The sequence below is a fragment of the Thermobia domestica genome, chromosome 11, assembly GCF_964235325.1.
Source record: "Thermobia domestica chromosome 11, izTheDome1.hap1.1, whole genome shotgun sequence".
Classification (NCBI taxonomy): Eukaryota; Metazoa; Arthropoda; class Insecta; order Zygentoma; family Lepismatidae; genus Thermobia; species Thermobia domestica.
The window spans coordinates 218,176,098-218,198,063 of record NC_137464.1 but is presented as its reverse complement, the minus strand read 5'-3'; the positions used below and the strand labels follow the sequence as shown (position 1 = coordinate 218,198,063).

At 36.3% G+C, this 21,966-nt stretch overlaps 1 protein-coding gene across 1 annotated transcript in view; it reads right to left on the bottom strand.

The window, feature by feature from the left end:
* The window catches only part of dor (vacuolar protein sorting-associated protein 18 dor), a 184,034-nt gene that overhangs the window by 137,294 nt on the left and 24,774 nt on the right, over positions 1–21,966 (bottom strand). The window contains 3 exon segments of the mRNA XM_081731640.1: positions 2,743–2,932; positions 7,611–7,652; positions 18,161–18,337. Coding sequence (XP_081587766.1) covers positions 2,743–2,932; positions 7,611–7,652; positions 18,161–18,337 — 409 coding nt within the window.

Below are 21,966 nucleotides of genomic sequence, written 5' to 3'. Positions count from 1 at the left end.
TCGAACCGAAGATCCAAGCGCCTTGAAACATTCAGGTAGATATTGCCATTCAAAACTTATACGTGAAATAGCGTCTCACTTAGTGAACTGAATATATTAACACATCGCGGAGTTGAATTTTACATCCATGGGGAGGAGGGTCACCTCAAACAGAAAACTCATAGTTCTTCGTATTCAAGAAAATCAATTGCTTTGGAAATGATGAAGGTAGAAACTTTTATATGGGAATACTACATAAAAATTTTCATTGTTCAATTATTTATTTTCCTGTGCTAAATATATACGTCTTTTTAAATTCATTTTTTATTCTTGTACTCTTATCGACCTACCCGTTCGGTGACCTTCATCTTTCTCACAAAACTCCACCTACTTTCAGCCTGGTACAACTATCATGTGACCATGTGACTGCATTTGAACACGGCGTCCAACTGAACACTTTGGTCTCGTTATCACTTAATTTTCCATTTATTTTCTCCCATCTTCCCCTTCCTCGAAGACGAAACATTTGGTGAAAATGCTTACAGTGATTTTTTTTAAAGTATTTGTGATTATGTTTTCACTATTTCTACTAGTAATTCATTTTCCATTCCTGTTCAGAGATCCTTTCTTTCAACTACATACAGATCATTATTTTACAATACTGGGGAGAGAGGTATTACTGAGGACATGTGTCCAGCACCTGGCAGTTGTTAGTGGTGTGTTACGTAATTGTCTGCGGTACGTCAGTCGGATACAACGGAGGAGTGTGTTGAAGTGGGCAGACAGTGGTGATACAAAATGGGAGACCCCTCTGAGTTTGAAATAAGTCAAATTAGTTGGTGCAAGCGTATCTAAGGTAGTCAGTATGTTAGATGTGTCGCAAGGAACAGTATCCATGTTGATGAAGGCCTACAGAATTCATGGTAGAACATTACCGAACGAAAGTCTCAGTGAGAGGGATCGCCGAGCATTGAAGAGGATTGCCTCAAGAAGCGAAAAGTGAATGCGGCAAAAGTGACTACAGAACTTAATCAGCACCCTGCGACAATCTCGGCCAGCTCGTTGAATATAAACACGGCGATGGCTCTGATTCTGTAGCCTGCAATTTTTGTTATTCCGTCGGCTCTGTGACTACGATCACAGGACGCATTACTACCAGTGATTATGTGAACATTTTAGCTGACCACGTGCATCTTCGTTCAGATGTTAATTCCGGTCAATGATGCAATTTTCCACGATGAGAATGAGCCAATTTACCTCTGGTGCTGTTGAAGCATGGTAGTTCCATGAATGTCGGAAAGAACTACAACACCTTCGCTAGTCTGGCCAATCGCCAAACCTCAACATTACTGAACCTGCGATTAGTTCTAGAGCTCAGACTTTGGAGAAGATATCCTCTTCCATCCTCGCTGATGGAACTTAATACTGCACTGCAAGCAAAAGGAATGATAAAATACTCTCCTGAAAACCATCCCTAACTTATATGTCTCGATTTCAAGACAAATCACAGTTTTTCTGTAGGCTATATGTGGTCCCACGCCGTATTGGTCAGATAAGTTGCATTTTCTTCAGGTGTTTCCATTATTTTAATAACCATATATATATATATATATATATATATATATATATATATAGCACATGACAATTGTGGAGCCTGGAAGTGGAAACCTTAATCCTCCAATGATATACAAGAAAACACTTAGTATTCACCCAAATACTCCATACTATAGAAATGTGGGTTTAAATGCGAACTGCAAGGACCGTACAAATTACTCTTCTTCGAAAGATTATTTTATGCTTTTTGATTAATGAATCGGCCTCCTCCATCTTTTTCACCAAGTGTGGAAATGTGTAATTAAAAATATATATTAAAAATTTAATGGAACGTAAAATTCCTGAATATTAACCAATACAATATTATCTGAAAAGAACAATATACAAACATGGTATTGATAATGATGATTTCAGACTTCTCTCGAGGAAACTTTGAATAGACGAAGAGTGTAAGTAATACTAACACTATACTGGCAATTCAAGTTGGGCCGACCAGAGACAAGCCCCAGAGGAATTTTTATTCCAGGCCACCCTCTGAATAACGGACCGCGGGTCAGAATAAAATAAGAACTAAGCTTGCAGGTCATTTGCTACTTTCATCCCTCTCCCCTGATGCTATTGTTCGTTAAATGTGTGTAAATCATACATGAAACTTTGTGTATTCTATATGTACTGCTTCTGGTTTCATGTGGGCTGGCCATACTAAGGTAAAGAAAATATTTTTTACAATTATAAATCAATTCAGGTATATTATGATGGCCAGCTACACACCATATATTACGCATGGAATAAAAAAAAAAGGAACAAATCGCATGGGCACGATGGCTCTGGCAGAGCACTTACCTAGGGTGTGTGGGGTCCCTAGTTCGATCATAGGACAAGTAAGTTTGTGGTGGGCAACACCGTGTCCGTGAGCTATCTCGGGGTATTCCCTATCGTCCCACATTCTCATTCCACCAATTCTTCGTGGTCATTCACTTCCCTTAATCGTCCGTCTTCCATTGCCTAACGAGCATAATCGTGGGATGTTAAATTGAAAGTTTTCATATCATTTTTTATTTTTATTCGCGAGCCGCCATTTGATCATCCCAGTCCTAAATCAGCACTGGTCACTGCCTGCCACTAATAACTTCTATCGTGGGGGATATCATTTAAATGTTCAATCTTTAAAATGTTCAGATGAAATTACTATTTTTATATAGAATTTACCTGGAACGTTCAAGTAATTGTTAAACACCTGCTGAAAGAGAGGCCTTTCTTCCGAGTTCGTTACATATCCAGTGAACTGATATAGCCTGTTTGGTGTCGTAGCAATAATAAAATATTTTTCAGATCCAGGAACCCTATGGAACTCGAGTCCTGTGATAGGGGTGTTTGATCCTTTACCAATATCAAATACCTGAAAACAAATTATAATAAAATGAATTAGTTCTTTGAAACTAATCTACATTAAATATTACACTAATTTATCTTCAACTCTTCAAAATTAATCAACAGTCTACGTTTTGTACTAATTTATCCAAAAATCCTCTAGCTTCTTTTCATAATAACAATAATACAGCAAATTAATACAAAAAAAAAATAATAATTTTTAAAAATATCAAACACAGCAATGAAATAAAAGAATTAAAGGAATGGAACCATGCTTCAATTTCTTCCTATTCTCCAAACACAGCAGATGATTTAGAACCTGCTGACCAATATCTACGAAGCTAAAAATTTTATTCAAAAAGCTTATACAGATAAACAACTGTACGCTTTTAAGAATATCTGTTTAAAGCTCTTTCATTTAGTTTATTCAATGCCAGTTTAGTAAGAGATGATGACTGATGCCCGAGAAGTGTGTGCAATAAATTCCCTGCCAAGTTATGTGTTATGGACAATCAAAGCGCCTTTGTTCAATTTACGTTTCTATAATTATGACTTGAAATAAGCATATATGTTTGTTTATTTTTTAAATCCTACCATCATCATCATCATCATAGGTATTCTGCCTTTATTGGCAGGTCACTTGCCGCAGCTGAGAAGCTTCCATACTCCACGGTCCTCCGCTAACTTCTTCGTCTTCGCGTATGATCTTTCTGTTTTTATATCATCCATTAATTGTAGTCTCCTTCGCCCCCTCCCTCTCTTTCCCGCCACCATACCCTCTAGGACGTCCCTCATGATACAATCTCTTCTTAGGCAATGTCCCAACCAGTTTCTCTTCCGCTTTCTAATAATACCTAAAAGTGTTCTTTTCTCACCCACCATTTCTAACACTCTCTCATTCGTTTTCCGTTCGACCCAACTAACTCTTTCCATTCTTCTCCACACCCACATTTCGAAGGCTTCCAGTCTATTTTCATCACCTTTACGTAATGTCCACGTTTCCGCCCCATATAGTACATTAAATCCTACCTGCATTATGAATTTCCACATGATATATAAAAGACAAACGAAAAATTTATGTCCAACCACCGTTTCAAGACAAATTATATTTCCTTTGTTAAAACTATATTCAATTTTCATCATTCTTTATACTTTACTTTATGTATAAAAGTTATTATTATTATTATTATTATTATTATTATTATTATTTACAAATATATAAGCAAAAATAGTAAACAGAATACTTAATAGTAAGAAATTGACAAACTTATTTGCAGAATTTATATATACCGTGTCCATAAAAATACTATTATACCTTAAAGTGGTATTACGTGGCTTTGGATAATCGTTTTTAAATGAAATTGGTCACATTTGAAAGAAAATCTCAAATATGTTTTTGCATGTCATTAATGGACGGGATCAAACACAGAAAAAATGAATTCACTCGTGTTTACTTTGTGATTAGTCGATATGGGTTCATTGTTCAGCAGGCAGTTGCTGCTTCTGCTGGTCACTTGGAAAGCTTTTATGTTTCTGTACTGTTATGCCGTAATGTACTAACGTAATTTATTTCCTTTCGTTGTGATGTGTTGTTATTAAAGAATAAGTTTTAAGAAGTTATGGCGACTCCACAAGAACGAAGTTGGTGTGTTTTAAAAAATATCACAACATGCCGAGTCTGGTGGAGATTCAGTGTGATTTTAGGCGAAGGTTTCAACATCAGACTCCTACATACACGTCAATTTTGAAGTGGTACCGTGATTTTGTGTGGATCGTGGTTGCATATGTCACCGAAGGAAAGGCCATTCAGGGAGACTATCTGTCAATGCGGGAATTGTGGAACAAGCGCGGTACGCGTTTGTACGTAGCCCTAAGAAATCTGTCCGTAGAGCTAGTCAGCAGTTGAACATCCCTAAATCCACTGTATCTAACATCCTGCGTACGCGACTGAAGTTTCACCCCTACAAACTGCACACTGCATAACTTGAAACCTGATGACACTGTAAAACGATTAGATTTTTGTGAACATTTTATGGTACTAATGGAGGATAATGAAGAACTGTCAGGAAAAATAAATTTCAGTGATGATGCAACATTCCTCGTAAGTGGAAAAGTAAACAAGCATAATGTTAGGATTTGGGGGAGTGAGAATCCGCATGCCATTTTGAAAGTTGAAAGGAACTCCCCTAAAGTGCCGTATCCAAACGTCAAGTCTATGGCCCATTTTTCTTTCGAAAGGACACTGTCACAGGTCCAACTTATCTTGACATGTTCACTAATTGGTTATTTTCACAATTGGAAGAAGAAAGCAATGACTATTTTCCAACAAGATGGAGCACCTCCTCACTGACATTTGCATGTTCGGGACGGGAACATCTGAAAGAGCTGCTTTCAGGAAGATGGACTGGACGTCCCGGAAATGATGTCTTCTACAAATGGCCGCCGAAGTCACATGACTTAACAGTCTGTGACTTCTTTTTATGGAGTTACGTAAAGGACTGTGACTATGTACTCCCATTACCTCAAAACCTGCAAGAAGTGCAAGTTCGTATCATTGCTGTCATCTAGTTTATTTCATCAGATATGTTGAAGCGTGTGAAGCAGGAATAGGAATATCGTCTTGATGTCTGCATCGCCACTCGTGGGACCCACATTCAATGTCTATGAAATATAGTAAAAAAATATTTGAAATTTTCTTTCAAATATGACCAATTTCATTTAAATTTGATTATCAAAAGCGACGTAATGCCACTTTAAAATCTGGTAGTATTTTTAGGAACACGTTGTATATCGCTCTTGTTTCAATTAATTTAATAAACTACGCATGCTTAATCTTATCACAATACATTGGTTAACCCTCGCTTTAGAATATTAATAGAAATCTCAACATAAAAATTAGCGATAAAAGCAAATGATATTAGTGCCCTATACAGCTTTTTCAGTACCAGTGATTAAGTTGGCTTCCTAACTTATATTACTGAACAATCATTAAATCTCCACGCACGAAAGTTACAATTAAATTATTTATGCTTAGCTCGTAGCAAGCTGTAGTGCAAAACAATGCAGTGCTAAAGAAAACTGACGCATACAACGTCAACAAACGCAGACACTTAAGGAGAATTAGAAACAATTTATAATTAGCACTCAGGGTTTTCATTATTCTCAATGCATAAACTGCTTTAATTGGATATATATGGAAATCTTTCTCCCTAAATAATTAATTACATTCTGCGTTGTATGATCATTTTAAAAACTTAAAAGGAAATTATATTTACGTATTTTGGGAGAACTTAATTTAACATTTTGAAAGTGTTTAATAAGCTAACATTCTGGTAATATTATAATAAAATATCTACTAAAAGTATCTCAAACGTGATTACGTTTCTAAATAATTACGTATGTAGTACGACTAGGCACAAGAATTGATTTAAGCTACTAGTAATGAAGCAATACTTTTAATACTAATAACTAACTAACGGCCTATATAACCCGGAGGTTCAATACTGCATTCACAAAAGTTCTCCATCGACTGCTATCCTTAGCCAACTGGATCCAGTTTCTATTTTGTATTTTTATTTCTGCGAGATCCATCTTAACATTGTCCTCCCATCTGCGCCGAGGTCTTTCTAATGGTCATTTTCCGATTAGAATTCTAGTTAGACCTTTGAAAGCGTTCCTATTTTCTTCCATTCTGGCTACATGGCCTGCCCACTTGAGTCTCCTAGATTTGATGACCCTAACAATGTTCGGTAAACGGTATAAATTATGTATTTTCTCGTTATGAAGTTTCCGCCATTCCCCATTCCCGTTTCTCTTCGGTCCGGATATTCGTTTCAGGATCTTATTCTCAAATATTTTTAGTCTACGTTCTTCCCTCAGAGTAAGCAACCATGTTCTGCAGCCATACAGAACAACAGGCATGATTATCGTTTTATATATTTTAAACTTCAAATTCCTAGAGAGGATTCGCGACCACAAAAGATTTTGGACTGAACACAACACGAATTCCCTGCTTTCGGTCGACATTTAATTTCTTCGTGAATATAGTTTTGGTCAGTTAATACTGATCATAGATATTTGAAAGTATCCACTTTATCAAAAGTATTATTTGATATTTTACCGCATTCATAATATGCAATATTACCAGCCCGACGAACTTCCATCTATTTAACTTTCTCTGCATTTACTTCTAAACCCACGTCCCGGCAAGCGTTTAATAAGACCTCTACAGTTTTTCTTTCCTCTACATTGTTTTCCTATCATCCCCTATTAAATTTACATCATCAGCATACGCCATAACTTGGTGACCATTCAGCTCTAGGCCCTGATTGCTATTTTTGATTTCCCTTATACTCCAGGATAAAATTCTTTTAATACTAATAAGGATTAAGCAAGCATAATCGCCACTCGTATGAATGAAATTATTTACGTTTCAATTTTATGTCCATATCGTCTTCTTAACTATTCTCTACTTTTGCATGTGTGCCTTAATTATCTATTTAATAGCCAAGTACAAAAAAATACCAAGAACAACTTCGGAAAATCTATTAAAATAGCGGCAGTCTACAATATTTAAGCATTTAATTTTTCTGTACAACAATTAATAGCATAAAATCAATACACTTTCTTGACAAATAGCGTACATGCTTTAATTACATTTGCCATGCAGTTTACAACCAAAGTAAACTACATTTTTAATCACCTACCAGACCATCCACCTCGCGCGACCCGTACAATGGGAGAGGTAACTTTATATGACAGCATTAAAATAAAAAGAGAGAGAACATTTTTTAATTCCATTTGCGTTTGAAATACGATACACTAACACAACTTAGTTATACGACGATCACCAAAAGTACTTGTTATATTACATCTCATATTTATTAAATATACACTAATTGTTTGTTGAACAAAACCATATATTTTCATCAAAAATTAAATACCTGTTTATGTTCATTAGCTAATTACTCTGGAACAGATCGACCAAATCGAGTGACACTTACCTGAAGCATCTGTGCTTTTCATTAAAAAGCACCTACGTTGTTCAAAGAATTACATTTTGCAAGTTATTTTTTCCGGTAGAAATAATTAATATGAATTGATAAAGATCTTTAGGTGTCCTTGCTTATAAAGAGCCACGTCCATACGCGACAAACAGCAAATGAAATTGATACACATAATAATATAAGACAAGAAGAACACAGTCGGTGAACCAGGCTCAGAAGCTTCCGGTGTGCAAAGCTGTGAAATCAGCCTCTGTAGTCGACCTGAGCATCCCTGTCTGAGATCAGTTGCCAACTATAGCGATTTTTATTTCTTAAACGATAAGCTACTTGCCCATCAAATTTCGTTCAGATCCAGCTAACAGTATCGAGAAATAAAGTACTATATATAAACTGAGCCGAGCCCTTCCCTGACCGAGCTCGACCCCAATATAGAGATTGACGACTGGCTATTTGCCCACCAAATTTGGTTTAGATTCGGCCAATAGGTACCGAAAAAATAAAGTACTACATATAATCTGAGCCGAACCTCTCCCTGACCGAGCTCGGCCACCAATACAGTGATTTTTATTCCTTACGCGATGGGGCTACTCGGCCACCAAATTTCGTTCAGATCCAGCTAATAATTACCGAAAAAAGAAAGTACTACATATAAGCGAGCCGAGCTTGTCCCTGTCAAGCTCGGCCACCATATAGAGATCTTTATTCTTTAGACGATAGATTGCTTACCCACCAAGTTTGGTTTAGATACGACCAGTAATTATCGAAAATAAAGTCCGAGGAATGAAACTATAAGCTCCCATATACTTACTCCGGAAGCTAATAAGCTAATAAATAAGAGAAATAACAGATTTTACATCACAACAATTCCTCTATAGGTACAAACTCAAAGATACAAAATAATTACAAACCCTAAACAGGCTTACAGACGTTCCCCATTTTTCTTCTTGTAACTCTGACACGAAGCCAACGACTTTTGACTTACTTCATGACTAAGCAAATATATGTTTATGAATGGTGTGAATAAAATGTAACAGACTTCAGTTTACGCAAATTATAATATGCAAATAAAATAAAGAATTCTTCCAGTGCACATGTGTAGAAATTAACTTTAACCACATTTTCTACTACTTTTCTTACTTTGGTCGTCCTCACACTAGTCTTCTATTTCAAGAGAGGGTCAGTCGTTTAGACCTTCATATGTGGCTCCTCTTTTCCTTGTAAAACTAATTAATTTTTAAATTTCGGTGAAAACATTAAACAAAATTATTATCACCCATTTAGTTCCCTGTTGCTAGATATTGTTTCTCGTATGTTATCATAGGATTGTGCGCGAAATCACCAAACCTCTTTTAGAGTTCAGTAACGTTTCCAGATTAATACAGCGACTATTTCCTGATGAAGTTTAAACTGAAAAAGATTCTATACATATAAACTGGAAGAGTGTTAACGTTCCCAATATTTTCCTTGATGTGACACTATAGGCTAAATCCCAGTTTCATGAAGGAATTTTGGTCACATAGCCACAACCCGAAATTACAACTCCAAGGTCTAGCTTTTGTTATCAATTTATATGATCCCGCTGTTTGTTAAGATATCAATTTGCTACATTTAAACCCGGTTGTTTAGTTTTAATGTAAAATGATTCTAATACTATTCCTTCAATATAAGTCATGTAAATGGTTGAAAATCTAGTTATAGTTAATCTTTACGCAAATACAAAGTTATATATCATCTTTTCATTTATAATATCATAGGTATTTCAAAAGATTCTCCTCCTTTTCCCAGTATTTATATTTAAAAAGTCAATAAATGTGGATAGATCTGTGCTCCAAAACAAAACCTTTCTATACCACTTCAGTCCTGAATGACGCATATGTAACTTTCTTCATCGCTTAATAAAACAGCATAAACTGAAGTCATTATTCCAATTTTGACCATTATTCTTCTCTGCACCAACACAATAAAATTATTCCGTACTAATTTTTTCTCTAGAGGGACGATTCAACTGACAGGAAGAAGATACGAATGAGTCGGAGAATGAGAATGAGATAACGAGATCATCTATGTTTGTTCATAGATAGATAACTGGTCGACATGAGAAAATGAGTAAACTGAATTTTACTATGTTTTCCTATGAATGGAACACACTCTAGGAAAATCATATGTTCAAACGCTTTTAATTTATCGAAATAGCAACTTCCTGCAAGGTAACAGTGTTCAATATTTCTTAAAAAGTTCATTAGTTACTAATTCGTTTTCTGGGAAACAAATAATGAAGATTAAGTTTAACGTGTTTGTGCACAAAAGAATTGGTAGAGATTGGAAAAAAGATACACAAAATAGGGACCATAAAGTTTCAGTTTTTACTGCTTTACAAGCGGTAGTAGAAGTTATTTATACAACATTCACCACTCAAGTAGTGTAGACAGATTTAGTTTTTGGGGTCACAGATAAATAATAATATGTCGATGTTTATAGACTTTAAGTCTAGATACTAGTAATAGGACTATTCTTTTAATAATCAAGAATATTTACAGAAAAATTCTTTACCAACTCTTAACCATTATTTCTACTAGAAAGGATATCTTGCAATGATGTAATTCTTAGACCAACACAACTTTTAAAAAAATAAATAAATAACGTAATAATGAAAATGAGAACTTATCTGTGATTGCTTTCACTCAGATGCTTTAACCGAGTGTCAAACTGCTATTGCTATTATTATTAATATCATTCTATTATTTCATTCAGTATTTTCACACTTAAAACCGTTTTTCTATATACAAATTCACAATTAAGTTAATTGTTAAATTTTACGATTCAGTTAACAATTTATTTTAACCAATCAAGGATGACCCCCATTACAGGTGTGACCATAAAATTTATCAAGAAAATAATGTAACATACACACTACAATCACAGTCATAAATTAAGTATCAAACTATCTCAAAGGGAAGTCTTTTTGTGAGTTAAAAAAAAATCAGAATACCAAAAATCACCATTAATAGCGAGGCAGAATGAAAAAGCGTTACGGCTGAATAATCCTGGCATAGAGTCTTACAGCACAATTTGAAATATGGATGTGTTGATGAACTGCATACTAGTTCGGAAGCAGTTTTATGAACTGCTACTTCTAGCTTCCATAATTGTGAAGTTAAGTGTTAAATAAGTGGTTGGAGCTGCCACAGTCCAAAAGCGGACTACACAGAAAGTACTTAATGAAGAAGAATTAAACACAAATGTTAATATAATGTTGTTTTGTTTTGTGCATCTGTTAGGATTGGAGTTTTATGTTATAATAGTTTGATAGGGACTTGGAGGTTCTAACAAAGTTTCAATTTAATGAAGATATTTACAAGGTTATATATAGTGCCAAAGTCATTGAACAGTGGTAGGTAACTAATTGACGTCACAGAAACATTGCTGAAAACCAGACGAACGGCGCGAAGTAGTTTCAGTACTGTCAGTTGCACTTATGTGAGTGCAATGAAACGCATGTACCATGGTGATGGCAACCCGACGAGAATCATCAGAGTTTGAGCGCGGGACAATAATTGGTGCAAGACGAATGGAGCATTCTATTTCGGAAGTAGTCCGGACATTGGACTTTTCTCGTTCTACAGTGTCAAGAACGAACTATGAGTACCGCATTGGAAGCATTACGTTCCATCAAGAAAAACACAGTGGCAGCCCACGTGTCTTGAATAACCGCGACCAACGACGTCTGGACATATCAGTCTGCACAAATACACAAGCAACAGTGCATCAATTTATAGCATGAATCAGACACAACAACGTGTCTCAGAGGCCAGTACAGCGCAATTTGGTTTCCAAGGGTTATCGTAACCACAGGTGCCGCTAATAATCGCTCATCATCAAATGATAACTGATAACTGATAATGATAAATGATAACTGTTTAATATTTAAGTCTTTTATTGAAATCTTGTCTATAACTTTCTAAATTATCATCCCATGTCCTATTTAGATCACCTTTATCTAGGTTGACCATATTTCTTTGAAATAAAAACGGAACACTGAGAACTACCAACCACTATGACATAAAACAGGCAAACAAAGCGACACTAAGTGGAACAACCACAGAATATGAGACAACTAAGTATTGCAAACATGCACTTTTCATTTTCTCGAAACAAATTACTGCTGATATCGACATTTACTGTACGAAACTATTTCTACATGTGTTACTGATACACGAATATACACTGTGATTAAAATAATTTAATTTTGACTAATACTGAAAACGGAACCTATATTGCAGTTTTCGTTAAAATGACAAGACGGCCACGAAATAAGATAAAAACGGTGCTGTCTCGTTTAAAACGACACATACAGTCTGCCTACCTGTATATCTGTTCAAAGAAGAGTAATTTTGCGCATTAGGTTCTGATTCGTAAATATTAGTTGTCCCCTCCAAGCTTTCGGCTCGTCTCCACACTGGTAACATCCCTTGGCGTCAGGTAGGAGGCAGCGCAACTAGCAACAACTATTAGACTCTCTAGACCTGTGGTTCTCAACTGATGTTTCGCGATACACTGATGTGTCACATAGTCCCCTAACGTGTGTCGCGAGGTTTTAGAATTTAAAAATCATGAAGAATCTAATAATAATTAGTTAAAATCGAGACAGACTGGACCAGTCAACACCTCCAGAGGTAGCAATAATGCTCAGTGCTATATAGAGTAATTATAAACATTAATAGGTTTTACTATTATAATAGATATTATTATTATTATAATTTAGAATAAAAATGTCAAACAAGTGTGTTGCGATGTCCTGCACGTTTAATAAACTGTGTCGTCAGTCAAAAAAGGTTGAGAACCACTGCTTCGGACCATTATCAATTAGCGTAACTGACAGATTGAGGGGCCTTGCATTTCTAATAAGGATTAAGAATATCTAAATATTTTCTCCTAGATGTTTATGTATTTCGTAATGCTTAAATGTTTCAAAATTTACTTACTATAGATATGCTACATTGACTTGATCCCTAGTCTTCCGTTGCAAGCGCTGCTATCGGCTGAAGGAATTCCACTCGCTTTCTCTCGCTTAGCAACAGCTAAACCCTTATTGGCTCAACGCGTGGGTGTGTGAGCGTGTGAGCGTTAGTTCGCATTTTTGCCACGGCTCAAGACATTTTGGCAGCACAATAGTGTTACTCACAGACTGATAAGATTTTCGCATTATAAACAGGATACCTTTCACTCTGTAAGCTGGATTTGTGCTCGACTTCTGTATCACTAATTGTATGCAGATTTTCTCCTAAATGTTCCGAAATTTTACATATGGCTTCAATGTTGTTTTCAGATTTATCTTATATGCTAATAATTAACAGCCCGCAAAGAATAAAATTGACACGGAGAACTGTAACTGCAAGAGCAAACCCGCTGAAACAATAAGATTATATTAATGAAAGGCGAAAACAACCAATTTAAACTTATTTTCACACACCAAATCCTCTGTAGGTGCGTCCCCAAGCACAACGAGCCACGTGCTCTGAGATAGTTGTTCTGAGAGCGAACTGGGTGGCGTAGTGGTTAACGCATCGGGACGGTATGTCGAAAATCCCGGGTTGGAGTCCCGGTCTAGTCATACAGTTTTTCATTCATAATGTATTATTGCAGTCGCACCATCTTTTAACTTATTTTAGTTTTTCTCTAACACCTCAAGTTTTCTAACCTTCCCCTTGTAAGTCGTCTGAAAAAAAATTAAATGAATTCTTTAAGCTTTACGTCCCACGTTTATACTGGCTAGGCTAAAGGAGACTGTGATGATGAGAAATGAATGAAATAGTGGAATAAAGAAAGTGGGAGGAAACGGAAGAATCTCGAGAAAATCCACACACACGGTGTTTGTCCACCACAGTACTTGGCATGAGTTGGGATCGAACCAAGGACCTCAAGCACCAGAGATGAACACTCTAGTACTGAGCCACCGCGGCCCCTGTAAATCCTCTGAAGAAGGTGGCAGAGAGAAAAGTTGTCGAAATCATTAACTACAAATATTATAACTAGAAGCTACAGTTCATATCTCTTTTATGCTCCTTAACCCTTGTTAGTACAACAATTTTCGTTATGTGTGCCTTCACATTTACAAGTAACCTTACATATTGCAGACATCTCTTTTCAGTAAAACTTTTTTTTTTAACTTGTTAATGCCTTACTTTACGTTTATTGGTGCTTTCCATGCAGTTTTCAAATTGTACACTGGTACGATGTATTTAACATTCTACAAGACTTTTGAAATCGAGAGCGAGATCCCTGTTACTTTCTCAAGCGTTTTCGGAAGCTACTGATTTTTGCTAGCCATAAATTTTGCCTCTTTTTTTCCATTTCTGGAGAACATTCTTAACATATCCATTGTCTTTCCTGACATACATATGAGTATATTCTAATTCTGATTTGAGATCCTTCTAACACTGTTAATTTTTAAAAATCCCTTTTTATGAATGTATTAATTGCTAGCGGCGGATTTTCAGTTAACTTTGGTCACTTCATTTTTTTCTTCTGTACACGGTAATATACAGGTAATTCGAAATATCATCGTCCTACACTCTTGAATTTTATCTTTCACTATACTTTTTTTTTCTTCAAGCAATACTGTAATTGTGAGTCATTCTTTAAATATGAAAATTGAATCGACTATGAACCTATATTTTGTGTATTTTAACTCTTCTGAGTCAGATATTTTAGTATTGGAAACGGAAAGCTCCCTATAGCTAATCATATATACATGAACCTGATTTTCAAAAACTAAACAGTTAGTGAGTAAATACACTTCCAACAATTTAGTAAATTACATATATCTCTATATCAAAATATTTTATTCGATCTATGCTGTGCCCATACTCAAAAAATAGTCAATAAAATGGGTATACAAAATAATATGTTTGTAAATGGATCACATCAATTCCTCTATTTGTCTGAATTCAATTACCATATTTATGCGAATCTAAGACGCAACCCTTGGCGAAAATGAAAAAACTTACACTGCACTGATTTTAAAGAATGAAAATAAAATAATGTTATGGGAAAATAAAGAAACAATGAACTTGCTGCTGGAGTAACGGTACATTCACGTGCATCTGCTGGTACTTTTTTTCCCTAATGTAATTACAGTAAAACGCTTGCTTGCATCAGTTTTATAGCAATCCATTATTGATATCATATTATAGCAATATGTATATTATACTGGTATAGGCTATTATATCAGTACGTACAAACACATACACACAAACAAACAAATAATTATTCACCAATTATTTAAACTTGTTTCTTTTCTTCTGTTTTGCACTCACACTCGCAAAAACAACATTGACACGTTACTGGTCGTCAACTGTTTCCTCATCGGCATCACTATCTTTTCCAATTTTTCCACTGTCGTTGGTCAAATATACACAAAATACACATTCTTTGCACAGAATCGCGACTAACGGGATTAGCAAATTTATGGCAAAACTTCATCTAATCAGGCCTAAATTTGCATAACTCAAATCTAAAACGCACCTTGATTTTGGTGGGGAAAAAAATAGACAAAAAGGTGCGTTAGAATCGCATAAATAGATATATACAGTGAAACCCCCTTAATTTGGACACCCCTCTACCTTGGACACTTTTCTTCGGAACCAGAAACGATTGTATTGATTTATGTGCATTGAAAACCTCTGTAACTCGGACCCCTCTATCTAGCATCTTGGACACACACATTTGAAACTAAGTTGGACGTCTAAAAGATACACCACACAGGTAAAAGAGAATGAATGAACTGTTGACAAAAGATTACGCTCTGATGATTCACGAGATAAGATTGCTGGAATTCCGAGAAGAAATGGTGGGTAAAGGAGAACAGATGATAACCTACATTCATGAGAAAACAATCAAATTTCGAGAACAGATGAAGGGTGACGGGTAGACTGGCCAGTAATACATTTCTTATTCTGTACAAAGTAAGCATTACAGTTTTGTTTGTGATGTGATCAGCATCAGAAGACGTTTGAAGTTGTAAAAATGAGTAAGTGGAAGTTGAACGAACTGACATTAGACGAAAAGAAAAAAAGGTAATCGATCGCTTGAATAACGGTGATAGCTGCAGGAAATTAGCAGGTGAATTTCGGATTTAAATCGACAATATCGAACATTAACAGAAACAAAAACGTTATTGTAGAATCATGGGAACAAAATTGTAGCACTCGAAGGAAACGAGTACGTAAAACACCACACGAAGAAGTGAATGATATGGTGTTCAATTTTTTCGTCTTTATCGCGCACAAAATATCTCTGCAAGTGAAATATCTTAGTGAACTGTTAAGATACGTAAGTACAGGATGGTCCGGAAGTGGGCATACTTCCCCTTTAGTTTCAACAGTATAGTGTTAGTTATGGTAGAATGTCTGTACACAGTTACCTTGAAGTCGTAAGTCATAAACATCGGTATGATCACCATCCATGTCGTAACACAGCTGAATTCTGCGCCAAGTTCTTGCAGATGTTTTGCGGAGATACTCCAGAGTCACAATGAAGGCGTGTTCCACAGCTGCTCGTAATTCCTGCGTTGTGTGATATCGAGTGTTTCTTACTTGTTGCTTTATGAAACCCCAGAGAGCATTGTCTGGTGTCGTCAGATCGGGACTTCTTGGAGGCCTGGCAAAGACAGCTGGTGAAGATGCACAACCTCTTCCAATCCAGCGGCCAGGAAACAACTGATTCAGGTAATTGCGCATGTGAATCGCGAAGTGCACTGGTGCTCCATCCTGCTATATCACAACAGTGTCTTTGATATCATTTTCTTCCAGTTGAGGTACCAACCACTCATTAAGCATCTCCAGGTAAGTATGTCCATTAACATTGTCTTCGAAGAAGTAACGCCCAAAAATGTGTGTTGCACTCATTCCAGCCCACACCATCACGTGCGGTGGGTTTCTCTCCATCTCTCTGTAAAACCGGGGGGTTTCCTTACACCATATTACAACGTTCCGAGAATGCATATTCCGGTAGACAGCACACTCGTCTGTAAGAGGACTGCACCACGGGATCGTTCGGAAGGGAACGCCTTAAGGAGAGTTCTGCATGCCTCTTTCCGCGCATCCATGTCGGGGTCACTCAGTTCACTGAATGAATTGGACGGTAAACCTTCAATTTTAGATCTTCTTTCATGTGCCTTATCACGGTGTTCCGAGGAATACAAGCTCCTAAGACCTTTTACAAGTTGATTTTGAAGACTGCTGCACTGATGCTTTCACTTCACGACACGTTTCCCTCCGTTTTATCGGTCGACCGCCCCGGCGAAGGTCTTTCACACTGCCCGTAGCAAATGCACGTTTTTCCCATCCCAACATTGTCGCTTTTCTTGGTGGATTAATACCAAAGCAGTCTGTAAATTTCGCTTTAACACTTTCCATGCTGTGTAACGCCTTTCGTGAAGCCAAACCGCAACAACTAATCTTTGTTCAGTGCTATACGGACTTTGATCACACATTGTTGATTACTCCAACTTCACTGCCCATAACTGTTACCAAGCAGAAAACAAATGAACATGGATAGCAATGTTGTCAGACTATGCCGCGCAATGTTACCAAACAAATGTGGGTAAAACCTAAAACCGTTAGAAAACACCAATTACGCCTACTTCCGGACCACGCTGTACATTATAAACTGCATTGTGTCGTGTATTATATTGCACAGTTCAATTCAAGATGTGTTCCTACATAAAGATACTATAAGAGTATTCAACAATATCAACGTGATGTATAAGTACTGTTCTGCTTACAATATAGCGTATTGATACATGCAGTAGTGTAGGATGCTTTTCTACGTAACATAGCCATGATACAAATCTCTAACCCTTTATCTTGGACAACCCTCTAACTTGGACTGTTTTCGAAGGAACGGCAGGTGTCTAATTTAGAAGGGTTTCACTGTACGATGACTGAAAAAATACACAACTGGGCCGAGAATCCTGCGTTCGCTTTTCCGTTCAGTCGTGCATTTTTTTACTCTTTGTATATGATAAAAGATAATTAACTACTAACCCAAAACAAGCTCATTGACATTTCTTGTTTCTTTTCTCGTAACTTTAAAACAAAGCTATTTCGACGAGCTTTTTATGCACACTTTTGACAAATTCCCTTGACTATGCTACAGGAATTTGGAAACATCCTTAAACGTAATAGAAAATAAGTATCTTATGTTTAGTTTTGCAGACAAGCTTCATTCTACAATTACATTGCACTCACCTGCCTCCAATACTGCTCTAAACTTGACTGAAAGATGCGATCTCCGTCCATGCCAATTTCAGTCTCAAAAATTAAACCTTTTGAGGTACCCAAAAGAATTGGACCAGTGATACTTTCAGAATCATTTCTAAAGTTCCACGCGACAGCAGTTATTTCGTAACCTTTAAATTTGCTAAGCTGGAAAAGAACAACATAAAATTATTGCTTCGTAAGTTTCTACTGTATTGTAAACTTAGACAAAGAACGGAAAAAATATGTATTAAAAAAATTTAAATCACTCTACAGGTGATAAAAGCAAGTTCTCATTTTATTTACTTATTATTTTCATTTTACAGTATCTCTGACGGTGTGCAAAGTTATTTTCGCCAAAGAACTGTAATTATTGCTATTTTCTGACTATCTGTAAAGTAAGCTACCTAAATTTGTTTCAGTATCTGCAAAGGATGTACACTCATGTCCAAAATGATTGTCGCATAACTATAACTGTCTTCTTGTAAGAATATAATTTGATAATGATTTTGCAAGGTACTTTTAATACTGATACTATGTGTATAATTGGGAAATGTATATTTATGGTAAATTTCATAGGAAAAGAGTTAAAAATACGAGAATTAGAATGAGTAAACCAAATGTTGCTAAATGGACAAGAAAGTTCTATTTTCGTTTTATTGTTCTTTTGACATGAAATTTGCCACATACATGTATTTGCCGATTATACACATACTAACATTATAAGAAATACCGGGCGAATTCGTTATCAAATTATATTCCTACAACAACATATTTTGAGCTCCTCCGTGGCTAAGCGGTTAGCGTACGCGCCTTTGGCGTGGGAGACCCGGGTTCGATTCCCGGCGGGAGCTCATGTGGTTCGGATTCCACGTTAATCAGTAGTTCCACGTCTCATATAGCCTCGCTGCTGAAAGGGACGCTAAACTAAAATCAACTCAACTCAACTCAACAACATATTTATATACATGCGACAATAATTTTGGATATGAGTGTACATTTAATTGACCTAACTCTCAAGTATACATGTGTAACAGTATCTTCACTTTTGCATCTCGGTTACAGACTCTTTACTGCGACTCTTAGACTTCAGATTGAGAGCGTTATATTTGTGTAGTTGGTTTTTTATCCTCAACTTCGGTTACAGGGTCTTTATTTTGATCACTTCGAAGAGAGAGACTGACCCTAATGTTTTGATCTTGACAAATCCTATAGAGTCTCCAGTGCATTGTACATTTCTACTTAACACTTACTTTATATTCTGCACTCAATCTCTGTTTACAGAAGCTTAATTCTCAACAAATTCTCAACGATCAGCAGGTGGGTGACATTCGTAGTTTTCTGCCTTCACCCTTTTGCTCCGCGATATGCCGAGTGTTAACACATGTAGGCTGCCCTTGACAATAGTTTGCAGCCTTAATCTGTAATTTGCAGTGGTCGAAGTGAGACAGTATGCGGTGATATGCCATACTGCCTCTGGTTTTTAAATGCTTAGAACATATCATCACTGGAAAGTAGATGCTAAATACTTCTAAATAAATTCATTTTTATACACAGTAATTGACGAACAGCTTTGCACATAAAAAGATTTTATTTCTTATGTAGCAATGATTTCTAAGTTGACAACACCGACAATTTTCTTATCTTTTTCCTACTTTTTGTTTTTAAAATGAGGTATCTTCAAATAAGTTCATCTAGTTTATATTTTGATGTGCAATATTGAATTGTTTCTTTGTTATGTATATATGTGTGTGTGTGTGTCTTCTTACCTTAATGCACATAAATGTCGTGTTTTGAGCATAGGCGGATTTACTGGAGTCTGCTATGGGGGACGAATCTTCCGAGGGTTTGGAATACCCCACAGTCGAGTGAGGGAATCAATAGTTTTCCCGCAAAAAAAATGTTAATATCCTCATTCGAGTTTTGATCATTTTCATGCGTAATTCTCTATAATACAAGATAAGGGGATATATATATATATATATATATATATATATTAGGGATGGCCAAAATTTTCCGGAATCCGGATTCCGGAAATTTTGTTTTTCGGAATCGGAAAATTTACTTTCCGGAATTCGGAAAAATTCCGGATTTCGGAAAAATTCCGGATTTCAGAAAAATTCCGGATTTCAGAAAAAATCCGGAATTCGGAAAAATTCCGGAATTCAGATAAATTCCGGATTTCAGAAAAATTCCGGAATTCGGAAAAAATCCGGAATTCGGAAAAAATCCGGAATTTAGAAAAAATTCGGAATTTTTCCGATTTTACTTTTCGGATTCCGGAAAGTAAAAATTCTGGAATTGGCCATCCCTAGCTAGTAGCTGTTAAAAGAGAAACACAATAATGAATATATATACTGTATTAGTTTCTTGTAGTTGGATATGTCTTTTTATCACTTACGTAGACAATTGCTATTGTAGTTATTTACTGCTTTATGAGGAAGGTCTTATTTTCACACACAAAAAAGTCGCCGGTATGTCTCAAACATTATCGCGTTCCCACCCGCAGCTGCTCCAAAGCACTGCAAACTACTTTTTAACCAGGCGAAAGGCAGCGAAGGAAAAGAAATCTCAACAAATATTCTAATAACATTCGCTTATTGTCAATATACCTACAGTGAGCGCAGAAAGTGTTCGTACACCGTGCATACTTTATATTGAAAACAGCTAGCATGAGAACGGGAGATGGAATATATATATATAACCAGAATTAAGACTACACATTCATACATTTTATTTCTATATACAAGAGAAAGGTCAAACAAAGACAATCACTGTTTTGTTCAGAAGAAAAGAGAGAATTCCTTTTTTGTAAACGCAAAAAGTCACCGTACACTTATGATTGAATTAATGCTTATAAAGTATATTACGTTATTTAATATTTTACGGGATTACCCTGTGCGTTAATGATTGTCTGTAGTCTTCGTGGCATTGATTTCACCTGTAGTAGTTCGTAGTTCTGTAGCTTCGGGACTGATTATGTCCCATTCTTCTTGAATAGCTTTTCTCAGGCCTTCTTTAGTAGAGAAGCTGTGCCTTCTGATTCTTGTCTCCAGAACAGACCATAGATGTTCTATGGGGTTCATGTTTGGGGATTGGGGAGGTGTGCGAAGCTGTTTCAAGGTATTATAGAGTAGCCACAATCGAGTATTTTTCGCTGTATGTTTGGAGTTGTTGCCTTGCTGAACAATAAATTGTTTTCTGCGCACTAGTATGAAGATTTTCCTTTAATATGTTAATATACACTTTGTGGATCATCACTCCATCGATAAAGTGGAGACGACCCACTCTTGAGGCACTCATACAACTCCAGACGAGCACGGACCCTCCTCCGTGTCTTACTTTAGGGACGAGATTTTGAGGATTCATCTCTGTATTCACCTTGCGCCATACCATACGCCTCCCATTGGACTCGATAAAATTAAATTTACTTTCGTCCGAAAATATGACCCTATTCCAGAAAGAAGCCTGATCCCTTATCTTTATACTCTTTTTCAAACTTTAGTCTCTTTATACGATTTGTCTTGTTCACCCAGAACATTTTCCTGGCTATCCGACCATGATACCCTGCAAATATTCCGCACTGTACTGGCTGATACTTTAACACCACGTGTTTCCAGATCCGTTGACAATTGCACAGCACTACTTTTCGGAACCTTTTTTCTTTCCCTAATAATGTAACGTTTATCTTGTTCACTCAACATTCTTGGTCTTCCTTTTTTTTTTTTTTTTTTTTCGCACAGTGATAGAAACATTATACATCGCAATTATTGTTTGTACTGTTGAACGAGGCCTGT